This window comes from Pygocentrus nattereri, chromosome 1 (assembly GCF_015220715.1).
Source record: "Pygocentrus nattereri isolate fPygNat1 chromosome 1, fPygNat1.pri, whole genome shotgun sequence".
Taxonomy (NCBI): domain Eukaryota; kingdom Metazoa; phylum Chordata; class Actinopteri; order Characiformes; family Serrasalmidae; genus Pygocentrus; species Pygocentrus nattereri.
In genome coordinates, this window is record NC_051211.1 from 26,696,297 (window position 1) to 26,712,951 (window position 16,655).

A 16,655-nucleotide genomic window follows, 5' to 3' on the forward strand; every position below is an offset into this window, starting at 1 on the left:
AGTTTGAGTGGGTTGAGGGACGTTTTGGGAATGTGCACTGAAAACGTACTGGGGATTTCCGTAGAAGATCTGGGTGACTATCAGCTTGTTAGATTACATTTGTTAGAAACGTTAGCCTCGTCACATGAGTGCTCAAATAAAGAAGCTAAATTTGGCCATCAAGCATGTGTTGTTGGGATGGACTACATGTGGTGTAAGCAGAACTGTGTGTCAAGAAGTCATAAAACAAAATTCCCACATTAGAACCTGGTGTGTGACCACCATTCGCCTGTAGCAGTGTGTCCGGCATTTTTTTCTTCTTCTTCAATTAAACCTCAAAATGGAGCCAAAACCAAAAGTGTTGAACTTATATACTCATAGACTGACTGACCACTTCATGAAGTGCACCTCTTTGAATCTACACTCTTTGTTCATTTTATCATCAGCCCCATTTATCATAAAGATGCACTCTGTAGCTCTTCAGTTATAAACTGCAGTCCATCTGTTTCTCTGTATGATTTAGATTTAGTAGCCCAAATTTTCCCTGTTCTTCAATAGTTAGGACCCCCAAAGGAGCACCACATAGCAGGTATTATTTGGGTGGGGGGTTGTTCTCAGCACTGCAGTGGCACTGATGGGGCGTTGGCATTTTAGTGTGTGTTGCGCTGGCCTGAGTGGATCAGACACAGCAGTGCTGCTGGAGTTTATAAACACATCAGTGTCGATGCTGGACTGAGAATAGTCCACCAACCAAACATATCCAGCCAACGGTGTCCTGTGACCACTGATGTAGGACTAGAGGATGAACACAAACTGCAGCGACAGATGAGTGGAGCCCATATAAGACCAGTACAAGGAGGTATAATCAATGATGTGGCCAGTTGGTGCTTGCGTATGTACGTACACACACACACACACACACACACACACACACACACACACACACACACACACACACACACACTTAATTCCCACATTAGAATCTGATGTGATCCATCCATCCACCCTGTAGCAGTGTTAAACATTTCTAGGAAAAAGAAAATCCAGATTTTTTTCCCTTCAATAACTTCATTTATGTATCAGTATAAGTAACAGTGTTGTTTCACTGCTGTAGCTTTTATACACTTCACAGAAAAAAATTTGTTGTAACATTACTTTTACAGCCTCTGTGATGGATCATGTGTCATTTTCAGGGGTTAATGTGTCTCTGGAGACTGTGACAGAGGAGCACTCCAAAAACAGAACAGCAGGTATGGAAAAAAATAGAAGAATGACTTACATTTTAACTTATTTGTACTGTTCTACGTGCAGCTGTTTGCACACCTGGTCCACAGGCAGAATAACAGCACAACACTTTTTTGCACAGCAAAAACACTCAAAACACAGCTACTGTACTCCTGCCCCTCTAGAGGCACAATCTAATAAATGACGCGATTTCATTTCCCTGAAGAATAAGAAATACAAGACAGCACATTCATTAAGATACATCATGGCTAACGTGTAAAAGTTCTAACAGCTGCAAAAACACTGTTTATGTGATGTCCGTTAACAGCACCTCCAGAGGGCAGCAATGTGCACAGTTTATCTGCTGGTAGCACCTTCAGAGGGCAGTGGTGAGCACTTAGTTTATTTGAGTTTGCTCTCTTTCTGGCTTCCCCTAGAAATTCTCTTTGCTAACACGCACACTTGAAGCCAACATTACAGAGAAACCATCAGACTTTCTCTCACACACACACACGCGCTAGGTGACTAATGCCACTGTCATTAGCACTGTTCCATTTCTGTCCCCTTTAATAATAAATTGAGGAAACAGTTTGAAAGAAAGAAAGAAAAAAAAAAAAAAATCTCAAAACACCTTTTCTCCTTCACCCAAATGAAGCTAACAATTAACAGAATTTTAGCGTGCTCCTCAAACACCTGAGCTTCATATGCAACTGCTCATCTATGATTTTTGCTGAACTATCATTTTAACAGTTATGTCCTTGTATCTCCTCTTGCTAAAAGCACAAGTTGGTATCGACTGCCCCAATGAGGACTCAGAGGTGTTGACAGATTGGCCCTCTAACCAGAACTTTAAGTGTGCGTAGGGGGAGGGGAGAGAGAGAGAGAGAGAGAGAGAGAGAGAGAGAGAGAGAGAGAGAGAGAGAGAGAGAGAGAGAGAGAGAGAGAGAGAGAGAGAGAGAGAGAGAGAGAGAGAGAGAGAGAGAGAGAGAGAGCGCTGGGACAGTCACATCTCTTTTGAGTGGCTTACAGCAAAAAGTGCATGCCAAAAATCTTAGTTTTCCGTATAGATAATTACCACAAATTATTATATAACTGTGCTATTTTGTTTAGAAATAAGAAACAGAAATAAAAATCAACATTTTTTTTTCTTCTTTTCTTTCTTGAGATGTTTTCTTAAACTAACACAAATATTTTTCCCATGTTGTTTGAGATAATTACAACCCCAATTCCATGAAGTTGGGACATTGTGTAAAACATAAATAAAAACAGAATACGATGATTTGCAAATCCTTTTCAACCTATATTCAATTGAATACACTACAAAGACAAGATATTTAAAGTTCAAATGTATAAACTTTATTGTTTTTTGCAAATATTCACTCATTTTGAATTTGATGCCTGCAACACGTTCCAAAGAAGTTGGGACAGGGGCATGTTTACCACTGTGTTACATCACCTTTCCTTTTAACAACACTCAATAAGCGTTTGGGAACTAAGGGCACTAATTGTTGAAGCTTTGTAGGTGGAATTCTTTCCCATTCTTGCTTGATGTACAACTTCAGTTGCTCAACAGTCCGGGGTCTCTGTTGTATTTTGCACTTCTTAATGTGCCACACATTTTCAATGGGAGACAGGTCTGAACTGCAGGCAGGCCAGTCTAGTACCCGCACTCTTTTACTATGAAGCCATACTGTTGTAACACGTGCAGAATGTGGCTTGGCATTGTCTTGCTGAAATAAGCAGGACGTCCCTGAAAAAGACGTTGCTTGGATGGCAGCATGTGTTGCTCCAAAACCTGTATGTACCTTTCAGCATTAATGGTGCCTTCACAGATGTGCAAGTTACCCATGCCATGGGCACTAACACACCCCCACACCATCAGAGATGCTGGCTTTTGAACTTTAACAATCCGGACAGTCCATTTCCTCTTTGGCCCGGAGGACACGACATCCATGATTTCCAAAAACAATTTGAAATGTGGACTCGTCAGACCACAGGACACTTTTCCACTTTGCGTCAGTCCATCTCAGATGAGCTCGGGCCAGAGAAGCCAGCGGTGTTTCTGGGTGTTGTTGATATATCACTTTCGCTTTGCATGGCAGAGTTTTATCTTGCACTTGTAGATGGAGCAACTAACTGTGTTCACTGACAGTGGTTTTCTGAAGTGTTCCTGAGCCCATGTGGTAATATCCGTTACAGAATGATATCGGTTCTTAATGCAGCACCGCCTGAGGGATCGAAGGTCACAGGCATTCAATGTTGGTTTTCTGCCTTGCCGCTTACTTGCAGAGATTTCTACAGATTCTCTGAATCTTTTGATGATATTATGGACTGTAGATGATGAAATCCATAAATTCCTTCCAATTGCACGTTGAGAAACATTGTTCTTAAACTGTTGGACTATTTGCTATCGCAGAGTGGTGAACCTCACCCCATCCTTGCTTGTGAACGACTGAGCCTTTCAGGGATGCTCCCTTTATACCCAATCATGACACTCACCTGTTTCACCAACTGTTCACCTGTGGAATGTTCCAAACAGGTGTCTTTTGAGCATTCCTCAACTTTCCCAGTCTATTGTTGGCCCTGTCCCAACTTCTTTGAAATGTGTTGCAGGCATCAAATTCAAAATGAGTGAATATTTGCAAAAAACAAAAGTTTATCTGTTTGAACATTAAATATCTTGTCTTTGTAGTGTATTCAATTGAACATAGGTTGAAAAGGATTTGCAAATCATCGTATTCTGTTTTTATTTATGTTTTACACAATGTCCCAACTTCATTGGAATTGTGGTTGCAAGAAAATTATATAATTATTACATTTTATTTATTAATAAACTGCAATAAACACTGGCCAACTCAGGTGACTGTACATAGCTAAAGGCAATTAACTCTGCTTAATGAACATAGCTAATGCTAAAGCCAGGTCTTGGTGAATCTTGACACTTCCAATGGATATATTCCATTAAATAAATAAATAAATAAAAACACACAAAGAACCTACCAGCATCATTACTGCTAACGAACGCTGTTTGTTTGGCTAGCATTACAACACTGACTGGCTGGCTAGCACTACTGCTACTGAAGGCTGGCTGCCTGGCACCACTGCTACTGAAGGCTGGCTGGCCGCCTAGCACTACTGCTACTGAAGGCTGGCTGGCCGCCTAGCACTACTGCTACTGAAGGCTGGCTGGCCGCCTAGCACTACTGCTACTGAAGGCTGGCTGGCCGCCTAGCACTACTGCTACTGAAGGCTGGCTGGCCGCCTAGCACTACTGCTACTGAAGGCTGGCTGGCCGCCTAGCACTACTGCTACTGAAGGCTGGCTGGCCGCCTAGCACTACTGCTACTGAAGGCTGGCTGGCCGCCTAGCACTACTGCTACTGAAGGCTGGCTGGCCGCCTAGCACTACTGCTACTGAAGGCTGGCTGGCCGCCTAGCACTACTGCTACTGAAGGCTGGCTGGCCGCCTAGCACTACTGCTACTGAAGGCTGGCTGGCCGCCTAGCACTACTGCTACTGAAGGCTGGCTGGCCGCCTAGCACTACTGCTACTGAAGGCTGGCTGGCCGCCTAGCACTACTGCTACTGAAGGCTGGCTGGCCGCCTAGCACTACTGCTACTGAAGGCTGGCTGGCCGCCTAGCACTACTGCTACTGAAGGCTGGCTGGCCGCCTAGCACTACTGCTACTGAAGGCTGGCTGGCCGCCTAGCACTACTGCTACTGAAGGCTGGCTGGCCGCCTAGCACTACTGCTACTGAACGCTGACTGGCCGCCTAGAACTACTGCTACTGAACGCTGACTGGCCGCCTAGAACTACTGCTACTGAACGCTGACTGGCTGCCTAGAACTACTGCTACTGAACGCTGACTGGCTGCCTAGAACTACTGCTACTGAATGCTGGCTGGCTGGCTGGCTGGCTGGCTAGCACTACAGCTACTGAACGCTGACTGGCTGCTTAGCACTACTGCTACTGAACACTGACTGGCTGCCTAGCTTTGCTGCTACTGAACACTGACTGGCTGCCTAGCTTTGCTGCTACTGAACACTGACTGGCTGCCTAACACTACTTCTACTGAATGCTGACTGGCTGGCTAGCTTTGCTGCTACTGAGTGCAGACTGGTTAGCCAGCATTACTGCTACTGTGCGCTGGTTGTCGAGTTGATCAGCTCGTTGGCTGAGTGAAGTGGTTCATACATAAGGCACTGTTCTATAGCCCTACACCTGGAGTTTAAAGCATTCAAAAGTACAACAGCATTAAAATAAGTTCTGCTGTTCTGTGTTGTGTTTTGTTCTGTATTTAAAAAAAGCTTTAAGCGTTAACAAACTATAAATTTGCATATGAATCCATTCATGTTGGACTTGCTCAGAAGTGCCCTGGTAATTGGCAAATCTTCTCATCAGAAATTCTTTGATAACTGAAAACAGTTTTCAGTACCTAATTATAATCAAACAATGCTATCAAACTCTTCTAACTGAAATACCTTATGATAGCTATCTCTAAACTTCTGTGATCTCCATACTACAAAGAAAACAGCAGAGACCAGCATAGCTGGTTACCAGCAAAACCAGCATTTGTTTTTTGAATGCCAGTATGCTGGTCACCCAGACTGACCATGCAGAGTGATCAACTAGATCAACACCAGGCCAGCATAAATCAGCATAGAGCAGAACCCATGAGCATAACATAAAATAACCTCAAATGCACATGACTGATATCGTAGGCACGAAGGTCAGAATTTTGCCAAGTATATTTAGAGCTCTATTATCAAGGCCTAGTGTGGTGCTGGGCAGTATTGTCTCTTACTTCAGCGGTTCGTCGAAGCGGATAGTGGCAGCACAGTGGAAGACGATGTTGATGCAGTCGGTGAGTTTTTTAACGTCGTCAGAACTGAGAGCCAGGCCAGGCTGCGTTAGCTCACTGCTAATCGGAACGATCTTCTGATGGAACTCAGGGTTATCCTCCCGCACACGGTCAAACAGCTGCGGGACACACATACACACAAAAATATTGAGATGAGGGGATGTGCGTTTCAGGCAAAATTTTTCAAGTATTATTCTGAATTTAAACAAAGCAAGAGATTATGACCTCATCACCCCAGCCAATAACTCTATATTTCTATCCAGTAGGGCTGCATGACTTACACTCAAACTCAGAAAATCTCTACAACTCTCTACAACTCTCTCTCAAACTGTCTTCTACCCTAACTTGTGTAGTGTATTCTGTCAGGATGACTATATGGGTCATGTGAACATTACAGAGCGCTTTTTAAATGAAACAGAAGCCATATCGCCCCCTACACTTCCTGTAGAGTATTACAATCTGTCAGAACGACTGTAGAACATGTGACATTATAGAGCATTACAGAGCTTTTCCACGAGTTTTTCCATAATTTACATAGTTGGCTGATGACTAACTGTTGCAGCACTGAATCTGACACACTTAAACACTAGGAGTGCAGAGATCTGATCTCTCCTCCCACTCACTGCTGCATCACTGAATGGTTACACATACACACACAGCCCTCACACTGGCACAGGATAAAAGCTGCTTGCCTGCAGGCATGAGAAATGAATGGATCACACCTCTCTCTCTCTCTCTCTCTCTCTCTCTCTCTCTCTCTCTCTCTCTCTCTCTCTCTCTCTCTCTCTCTCTCTCTATCTCTATCTCTATCTCTATCTCTCATGCACATACTAACACACTCTCACACACGTCTGAAGGGATATGAAGCTGAAACCCGAACCCAACCTGACCCACCCCAACTGCTACTGCCAAATCTGAAACCCGAACCCAACCTGAACCTACTGGCACACACTGACAGAGATGGATTATAACAGACATGGTTTTACAGAGCTTTGCTTTGTTACTAAGCACATGAGTTGATTGACAGGCAGTGTCATGCTGGGATAAACTGGCATTGGTACACCTCAGTAAAGCACTAAAATTCATCATCGTTTTGGTGTTAGAGAAGATCCAACCCTCCTCAGATCAACTGTGAGCTAAAATTCCTCATGCTACTGCTGCTGCTATAGAAATGCATAATATTCTTCAAAACTACTAAAGTTTTGTTAAAATTGAAGTAGCATTACTGAGTCAAAAGAAAAAAACATGTTAAATATGGTGTGAATGTGCTGCTGCGAGTCACCCTGTAAAGCCTAAAATTAGAATAATATAATAGTCAGAGGGGTTGGGTCAGATTTTGTGGAGGCTTTTCAGACCATGTCAGACATCTTTAACATCACACGCTCAAAAAAAAAAACAGGCCTGGCTTGATATTTACGTCTCAAATCCAAAATCAATGGTACACTGATGATTGTATGATGAGATGATGACAGTAGATCGTTCATTGACATCCTCAGAAAACGTGTCCTTCAACAAGTTTTGACAGTTTTTTTTTTTGAGCATGCTTTCAACGCACTCGCAATCATCAGATTCATCTGCTCGCTGGCGTCTGAAGCACATTACACTTTTTTACAAAATGTTGCTCTTCACTACACAATCAAAACCCCATATTTTACAATGTGCTGCTTTAACAAGCATGGACAAAGATCCTGTGGCTGCAAATGATGTACTGTGAAACTTCATCCCTGCTTTAATTCAGGAACACTCCTGAGAGCGAGAGAGCAAATAAGAAATGTGTGAGACATAGCAGCACACACACAGACAGCAAGTCTCTAAAGACAGGTACAAACTAGCACTTAAACTCTCAATATCACCCCTATAAACATCATAAAAATATTTATTTTTCAAAATAAACCTTAAGTATGTATGCTTCCTTCTCATGATATGGTCTTGCTGGGGCAGGGGATGTTCCATCAAATCATCAATTCAAATTTATTCTATAGCACTTTTTACAACAGATGTTGTCACAAAGCAGCTTCACAGAATTTCAGAAAAGACAGAGTTTTAACAAGAATCTAATAAAATGTAAAAAACCCCTGGTGGGCAAGCCAGGGGCAACAGTGGCAAGGAAAAACTCCGTCAGAACTGAGGAAGAAACCTTGGGAGGAAACAGGCTCACCAGGGGGGACCCATCCTCCTCTGGTCAAACTACCTACAAGTGATTATACTACTAATATTAATAGCAGTAATATTGGTAGTAGGAATAACTATGAGAACATCAGGGTAGGGTGAGCAGCTAGTCCAAGGTAGGTGGTGGTAGCTGGGGCGTGGGCAGCTGGTCTGAAGTGGGTAGCAGGAGGGCTCGACAATCAGTCGTCCTTCAGTGTCCGGCCGGACATGTGGGCGATTGTATTCTCGGAAAAAAAGCAGGGAGAGGGAATGAGTTTTATTCTGTCTGTTTGTACGTAAAACAGAATGTAAACATTTACAGAGTGTGGCTAATGACTCCAGCAGATCTGACTATGACAGCTTAACTAAAAGGAGAGAACCAGAAGGAGACACAGACACGATAGCACTCAAACAGTTTGGCATCCCTCTGCTCCACTCAAACTTGAGTGATCGTGTGCGAGCAGCGGGACGACAGCACCAGCGTCTCAGTTTACTATAATTCCCTGTGTCCATGGACCCCTGGATCTGCTGCATTTATCTAAGGGGGAACATTACCTACCAAAAGCTAAACTGAACAAGTGAGTTTTCAGCCTAGTTTTAAAGATTGAGACTGTGTCTGAGTCCCGAACATTCTCTGGAAGATCATTCCAGAGTTTAGGGGCTTTATAAGAAAAAGCTCTTCCCCCAGCTGAAACCTTCTGAATTCTAGGAACTATTAATAAGCCAGCACTCTGTGATCTGAGTAGTCGTGATGGCTCATAATGGGAAATAAGGTCTTGTAAGTACTCAGGAGCGAGCCCATGTAGGGCTTTATATGTCAATAAAAGAATTTTATAATCAATACGGAATTTAACAGGAAGCCAATGAAATGATGATAGCGCTGGACTGATATGATAAAATTTTCTAGTTTTAGTGAGGACCCTGGCTGCCACGTTTTGAACTAGCTGAAGTTTGCTTAAATTAGTAGTCTAGCCTGGAAGTAATAAAGGCATGTACTAGTGTTTCCGCATCACACAGGGACAGGGCATTTCTTATCTTGTCTATGTTACGAAGATGCAGAAAAGCTGTCCTAGTGATGCTGCCTATGTGTTGATCGAATGATAAATCTGAATCTATTATGACGCCAAGATTTTTTGCTGCTGAGCTAGATGTAACTGGAAAGTCGGTGAGATTTAAAATTAAATCTGGTAGTTTATTTCTTGCTAATTTTGGACCCAGAAGGAGAACCTCTGTTTTGTTACTGTTTAGTAGGAGGAAGTTCTGTAACATCCAGCATTTCACATCTTTTACACAGTCCTCCATTTTCTTAAATCTGTATTTGTAATCAGGCTTGGCTTATATGTACAGTTGTGTAACAATGAAAGTTAATACCATGGTTACTTATAACTGTGCCTAACGGTAACATGTATAGAGTAAATAATATAGGTCCTAAAATAGAGCCCTGCAGAACTCCAAATCTTACTTTTGAATAACTGGAAGATAAATTGTTTACCCTAACGAACTGATAACATTCTGTTAGGTAAGATTTGAACCATGATAGAGCTGTCCCTGTGACTGCAACTATGTTTTCTAACCTTTCTAGGAGAATATTGTGGTCTATTGTATCAAAAGCTGCGCTGAGGTAGGAAGTAGCACTAACAGGGATACGTAGCCTTGATCAGAGGCAAGAAGAAGATCATTAGTTATCTTAACTAGAGCCATCTCAGTGCTGTGATGTGGCCTGAATCCAGATTGAAATTTTTCATATATATGGTTCTTATGTAGATATGAACTTGTTGGGCCACAGCTTTTTCAAAGATCTTTGATATAAATGGTAAATTAGAAATAGGCCTGTAATTTGACAGTACGCCAACATCAAGATTTGGTTTCTTGATCAGGGGTTTAATAACCATATCCATAATTTTTATGGATAGAATTTCTAGGCGCAGTCAGGGGATGGAGGGTGTCCGGTTTGGTGACCTCAGGGTCACATCGCTGCTGTTTGCAGATGATGTGGTCCTATTAAATCCGAGACCATGGTTCTCAGGCGGAAAAGGGCGGAGAGCCCTCTCTGGGTCGGGGATGAGCTCTTGCCTCAAGTGGAGGAGTTCAAGTATCTTGGGGTCTTGTTCACGAGTGATGGTACAAGGGAGCGGGAGATTGACAGGCGGATTGGTGCTGGGTCAGCAGTGATGCGGGCTCTTTACCGGTCTGTTGTGGTAAAGAAAGAGCTGAGCCATAAGGCAAGGCTCTCGATTTACCAGTCGATCCAAGTTCCCACCCTTAGCTATGGTCATGAGCTTTGGGTAATGACCGAAAGAATAAGATCACGAATACAAGCGGCCGAAATGAGTTTCCTCCGCAGGGTGTCTGGACTCTCCCTTAGAGATAGGGTGAGAAGTTCAGTCATCCGGGAGGGACTCTGAGTAGAGCCGCTGCTTCTTCACGTCGAGAGGAGCCAGCTGAGGTGGTTCGGGCATCTGGTTAGGATGCCTCCTGGACGCCTCCCTCGGGAGGTGTCACAGGCAAGTCCACCTGGGAGGAGACCCCGGGGAAGACCCAGGACACGCTGACGTGACTATATCGCCCAGCTGGCCTGTGAGCGCCTCGGAATCCCCCTTGGAGAGCTCATTGCTTAGGAAGCTGCCTCCGCGACCTGAACCCCGGAGAAGCGGAAGATAATGGATGGATGGATGGGTTTGATAACTGCTAGTTTAAAAGTTTTGGGTACATGGCCTAGACTAAGGGACGTGTTTACTACAGTTAAAATAGGGTTTATAATAACTGGCAGTACTTCTTTGAGTAATTTTGAGGGAATTGCATCGAGTATGCAGGTTGTGCAATTTGCAGAAGAGATAATCTTCTCTAGTTCTAGCTGTGGGAGTGGGTAGAGTTTCCAGGCTCTTTTCTACAACTGTGTTTTATATCAGCCAAGTCAGATGACAGGGGGTTTGGGTTTAATACTGTGGGTTGAATGCACTGGGGAAATGCTATACTGTATGTAGTTTTAACTCCTGCCAGAGTCTCCAATGACAGAAAGATCTTAGCAGAGGTGTCAGACTAAACTTACTATCTATACTAGGCAGCAGCAATATAGGTCAGCGTCTGCAGCGGATGATCACAGATGAGACAATAGCAAAGACAATTATCAATTCAACTGCGCAGGGAATAAATAAATACATAAAATAAAATCAATCAAATCAATGTCTGCACCTTACAAATAAATAAATAAAATGGCACAACCTAATGATCGCCAGAAGATGGGATCCTCAGGTCAGAAGCCACTCCTCTTATGACAGAAGAACTAGGGATTCCTCAGAGGACAGTGTGTGCTTATGATGTGGCTACATTGAAACATTCTGGGAGTTCAGTCACTGATGGTGGCAAGAGAGATAAGAAGGAAAAACTGCAAAAAGATAATCACAGTGGGAACCAGGAATATAAAGATTATGAACCATAGTAAGCTGGAAATAGTGACAATGGAAATGGATCATTTACACCAGTGGCTACACAAGGTGGTCCAGACTTTTGCTCCAACCTAACCTGCAACACACAGGAATAAGAGCAAAAAACGTGGACCGTCTGGAGACCCCCTGAGGATCGGTGTGAGAACCACTGGTTTTCTCACCGACCTTCTAGAAATCAGTGAACTCAAATAGACTGAATTAGGACACTTTCAGTGAGGAAAACATGTACTACTCAGGACATGAACAACACGAAATGGCATGGCTTTCCCTGCCAATGAGGTTGTTAGTGGATAACACTATGAATGAATGACTGATGTTGACCCGATTTCATGCATAACCATGTAACCTTGGTGTCATCCAGATTTAAGCGACTTCAGATGCGACTGAAGAAGACACTGAAAAATCTTATAATGAAGCTGCGGTTAAAATTGACAACTGACTTGCAATCAGGGCATGCTGCTGATGACTGAAAAGTGGAGCTAAGGCTGGAAACATGGGAAATGCAGACAAATAACATGTCCAGGAGAAAATGAAGAAATGAAGCAGGAGAATGACAAATGAACTTCTGCAAGTACAATGACTGTATTAGTAATGAAATTCATCAAACAACTAAAACGAAATCCATACAAGTGCACATATCTACAGAGTTCACAGAAACCAAACAGACTACAATCTTTCCAAAACAAGATTAAACAGTTTCATTTTAATTGCAAAGACATAGGTGGGAAGTGACTGTGCATCAGATCACAAGTGTGGAAGCTTTCAACTGAAAAAAGAAACAAATTACCAGACTTACAAAATATGACCTGGGGACACATTAGGAACTGATTTCAGATGGTTGTGTTACCAAGTACCAAATGAGTATTTAGAAACACCACCTTGCAGAAGACTTTGTGATATTCTTGAGCCGTACTGCACGCACAGTACGCGTAGGATCCACCCACAGATTTTCAACGAGGTTAAAAGTCAGGAACTGTGAAGCTTCAGTTTGCATTTTCCTGAAGTGGTTCAGGGTGGATTCTGAGGCATGTTTTGGATCACTGTCTAAGATTTCCTTGCATTTAATGACATCCAGCATTGTTCTCAGCATTTACCTTGATAGACCTTATACAATAGTTTGAAGTTAGGAAATTGAAGCTGTTTCAGTCATAAATGTGAGCAACTCTAAAACCTCTGGTTTATATAAGCTCTTCCATTTATGCAAAATTAGTCTGACTCCAGCAATAAAACCTGCCAGAGCTGGTCCAAACTCTGCTTTTATGAATTTTCCTAGCACCAAATCCTTCTCTCCATAGAGGCACAGCTGGGGAGAGTCTGGAAGAGGCTGTCCGATCCATTTCTCTATTACCTTTAATACCCCTTTCTATATTGTAAGCGTAAATAATCATTACCTATGGTTTTACAAATAAAAAATAGGCAATTCTGCCTCTGAATTCAACTTTTGCATACAACTGTGTGTTTGTGCGTAAACTATATTTGAAAACTCCAGCTGTCCTTTATTCTGCGTCAACATTTCATGATGAATGCACCAATAGAAATAATCAAAAGTTACCCAGAATATAATTTATTCATTAACCTACATTAAAATTAAGAACATCTCCTTCTGTTATAAAGCTATTGATTGATGGGTTTTGTTATGGCAGTTTAAAGTATGTTAGAAACCTGTGGATAAAACATTCAGTAGTTATAAAACAACTACACTGCAGTGAGGCCAGAGGGTCAGTGAGGTCAGATATTGTAAATTTGAGCTTTGTCTGTGTGCAGAATGAGGCAGAGAGCATTGTGGGACAGTAGTCACCGTGCCAGCCAATCCTACGGCACAAACACTCCAGCTCAGAGAATGTGTGTTCCTGAAGACAATGCTTTCTCTTCAGGAAGAAAGGCTTTGACTGCTTAGTCTGATGTCTTTTTTCTCCCTCCCTCTCCCTCGTGTGAGCGCACATACACATGGTTATTTGTGCCACACATATCAAATAAAGATTCTGGCCCAACACCAATCAAGCTCTCATATGTGCATATGTAACAGAATTCATAATATTTTCGATCTCAACTCAGAAACCTTGTCATTATAAACATATAATTACAGTACATTTACTTACTAACTTCAAATAATTCTTTAAAAAAATCTTAATGAATTATGAATGTAGTACTTCAGACGTGATAAACTGAAAAAATTGAAAGAAAACAAAATAGTTATTGAGACATGTGCAAGAGCTTTGACAACCTTTCAGTTCTAAAGACTCAGAACTTAATCACTCTTTAAGCCTTAATTTATTCATGAGGACTAGTTGGAGAGGCTGCAGACTGTCATTAGGAATTGCTGGCTGATAACTAGAGCACATCAATTCTCTGACTCTTCAAACTTTGTGCCAACACGTCTGGGCTGCTCTAAGCAGCTGTTTGAGGATCTGAAAATGAAGCTAATTATTGCCTACAAAGCAGTGAAGACCATAAGATCCAGCTTGCAATTTCCTCAGGCCAAAATGACTAAGAAATGGAAGATAAGAAAAACCTGAGGTCAAGGTCAAGGTTCCATATCTGGAGGACCAAGAAAACGCTCAGATAGAACTGCTTATATGTTGGTTGGAAAGGTAAAGCAAAACCTCTATATGACAGCAGAGGACCTGCAGGAAGGTTTACCTCACACAAGAGTGGTGGTGCACCGTTCTGTTATACAGAGTTGCCTGCACAAACATAATCTGCACAGAAAAGCCGTAAGAATAAAACTTCACCCGAAACCTTGTTACAAAAGTCAATGTCTGAAGTATGCAAAACAAATACCGAGAGAAGCCAGAGACGTTTTGGAAACAAGTGCTGTGGACTGATGAAGTAAAACCAAACATCACCGAAGAGATGTTTGGATAATAAAAGCAGCATAGAACGATGAGAAAAAAAAAAAAAAAAAAAAAAAAAAAAAAAACACCTTGTCAACGGTTAAGCATGGATGTGGATCTATTATGTTTTGGGGTTGTGTTGCAGACAGTGCCACTGGTAACTGCACAGGTAAACAAAAAAATGGATTCCACTAAAATATCAGCAGAATCTGGAAACAAATGTGACGAAGTTAGTAAAGAAACAGAAGCTGAAAAGAGGCTGGCGTCTACAAGAGAATGTTGCGGTGTGTGTTAGGAAGAGTGAGTCTGTAATCACGATGAACCTGATCTAATGATCCTGGACAGATGAGACTCATCCTACACTCCGAGAAACAAGAGAACAGCTTTATCACAGAGGATCAATATCCCTTTCTCCCCCCCCCCCCCCTCTCTCTCAATTATTTAGCTCTCATTATCAGGCATATCTCTCTGTTCATTAAAGACGTACCACAAACTAGCATTTTAGTCCAGATATACATATAGAGCAGTGGTTCCCAACCCAGTTCTCAGGGGCCCCAGATGATCCACATTTTTGATTCAACCCAGCTTGCAACAAAAAGAGATTTTTGGGGAAAGTTTGGGGGGCCCTGAGAACCAGGTTGGGAACTGAAGACATACAGAAAGGATTGTTTTATTCTATTTCAAGGTTTTGTTGATTTTCAACAATGATAGATGTGTCCAGAATGGTGAACAGAGCTGTAGATGACTAAAATAACAATAACTGAGAAAACTATAGAACATCAAGAATGAACAAAAAGCATGTAATAAATAAACTATAAAATTGACACCCAGAAAGAAATTCTAATAAAACACACATCCAGTTCTAGTTAAATTCATTTCATGAATAAACACTAACGTCCATCCAGAAGCTTAGAGAGCTTGTTGTGTCCTTGAGGCGATGAAAGAAGAAAAAAAGATGGAGGAGAGCAGAGGAACAAGAGAACAGGCTGTAAAAGAAAGAGAACAATACTGCATTGTGAAAAAGAGCTGATGGAGAAAACCAGCCAACTTTGTTTAAACAAAAGAAAGAAAGGAAGGGGAAAAAAAAACCCAAAAGACAAAAAACCTTGACCTCCCTTAAAAACACACACAAACACCAGATATATCTACCACATAACATCCTGTAAAAAACACACACAGATAATATCTTTATACCTGCATACCAGATAACATTCCTCAAACACCTATGCAAAAATTTACTTCCATATATCAGAGAGAGAGAGAGAGAGAGAGAGAGAGAGAGAGAGAGAGAGAGAGAGAGAGAGAGAGAGAGAGAGAGCGAGAGCGAGAGAGAGCGCGAGAGAGAGAGCGAGAGAGAGAGAGCGAGAGAGCGAGAGAGAGAGCGCGAGAGAGCGAGAGAGAGAGAGCGAGAGAGCGAGAGAGAGAGCGAGAGAGCGAGAGAGCGAGCGAGAGAGAGAGCGAGAGCGAGAGAGAGAGAGAGCGAGAGAGCGCGAGAGAGCGAGAGAGAGAGAGAGAGAGAGAGAGAGAGAGAGAGCGCGAGAGAGCGAGAGAGAGAGAGAGAGAGAGAGAGAGAGCGCGAGAGAGCGAGAGAGAGAGAGAGAGAGAGAGAGAGAGAGAGAGAGAGAGAGAGAGAGAGAGAGAGAGAGAGAGAGAGAGAGAGAGAGAGAGAGAGAGAGATATAGTCAGGCCTTTGTCCCAACACTGATGTTATGCAGGTGTGAACTGGGAACACTAACACTGGAGAGATAACTGTGTTTTGTAGCTCCTGTTCGGAGGTTAAACAATCTTTACAGAGTGCTGGTAAAAATTTTATTTCAATGTAATGAGAAACTGTAGCTTACAATTCTGTTTATATCACAACACCTACATTTAGAGTGAGATACTCTTTCAGCCTAATGAGAAACTGCTTGTGACTGACATCTGTAACAAATAGTTCGTAAACACAACCTAGAAAAATCACTTGTGTGGTACAAGCAATTTAATTGTCTGTATTCAAATAGGACTGAATTATATGAATCAATTATACTTGATTTAATAAAACTGTAAAATGTAGATTCCCATTGAATCACTTAGTGATCAATTCACAATTGATAAGCAGAGTATCCTGAGGTCACTAGAAAGTCATGCTTAGCAGTGTGAACATTTGCCACAAGGGTGCTTTAT

At 42.2% G+C, this 16,655-nt stretch overlaps 1 protein-coding gene across 6 annotated transcripts in view; it reads right to left on the bottom strand.

Moving 5' to 3' along the window:
* Positions 1 to 16,655, bottom strand: part of si:dkey-97m3.1 (fatty acyl-CoA reductase 1) — a 64,893-nt gene that overhangs the window by 18,997 nt on the left and 29,241 nt on the right. For all 6 annotated transcript variants that reach the window (XM_017683146.2, XM_017683151.2, XM_017683149.2 and 3 more), the window contains one exon: positions 6,008 to 6,183. In XM_017683146.2, the coding sequence (XP_017538635.1) occupies positions 6,008 to 6,183 (176 nt within the window). The remainder of the gene's footprint in view (positions 1 to 6,007; positions 6,184 to 16,655) is intronic.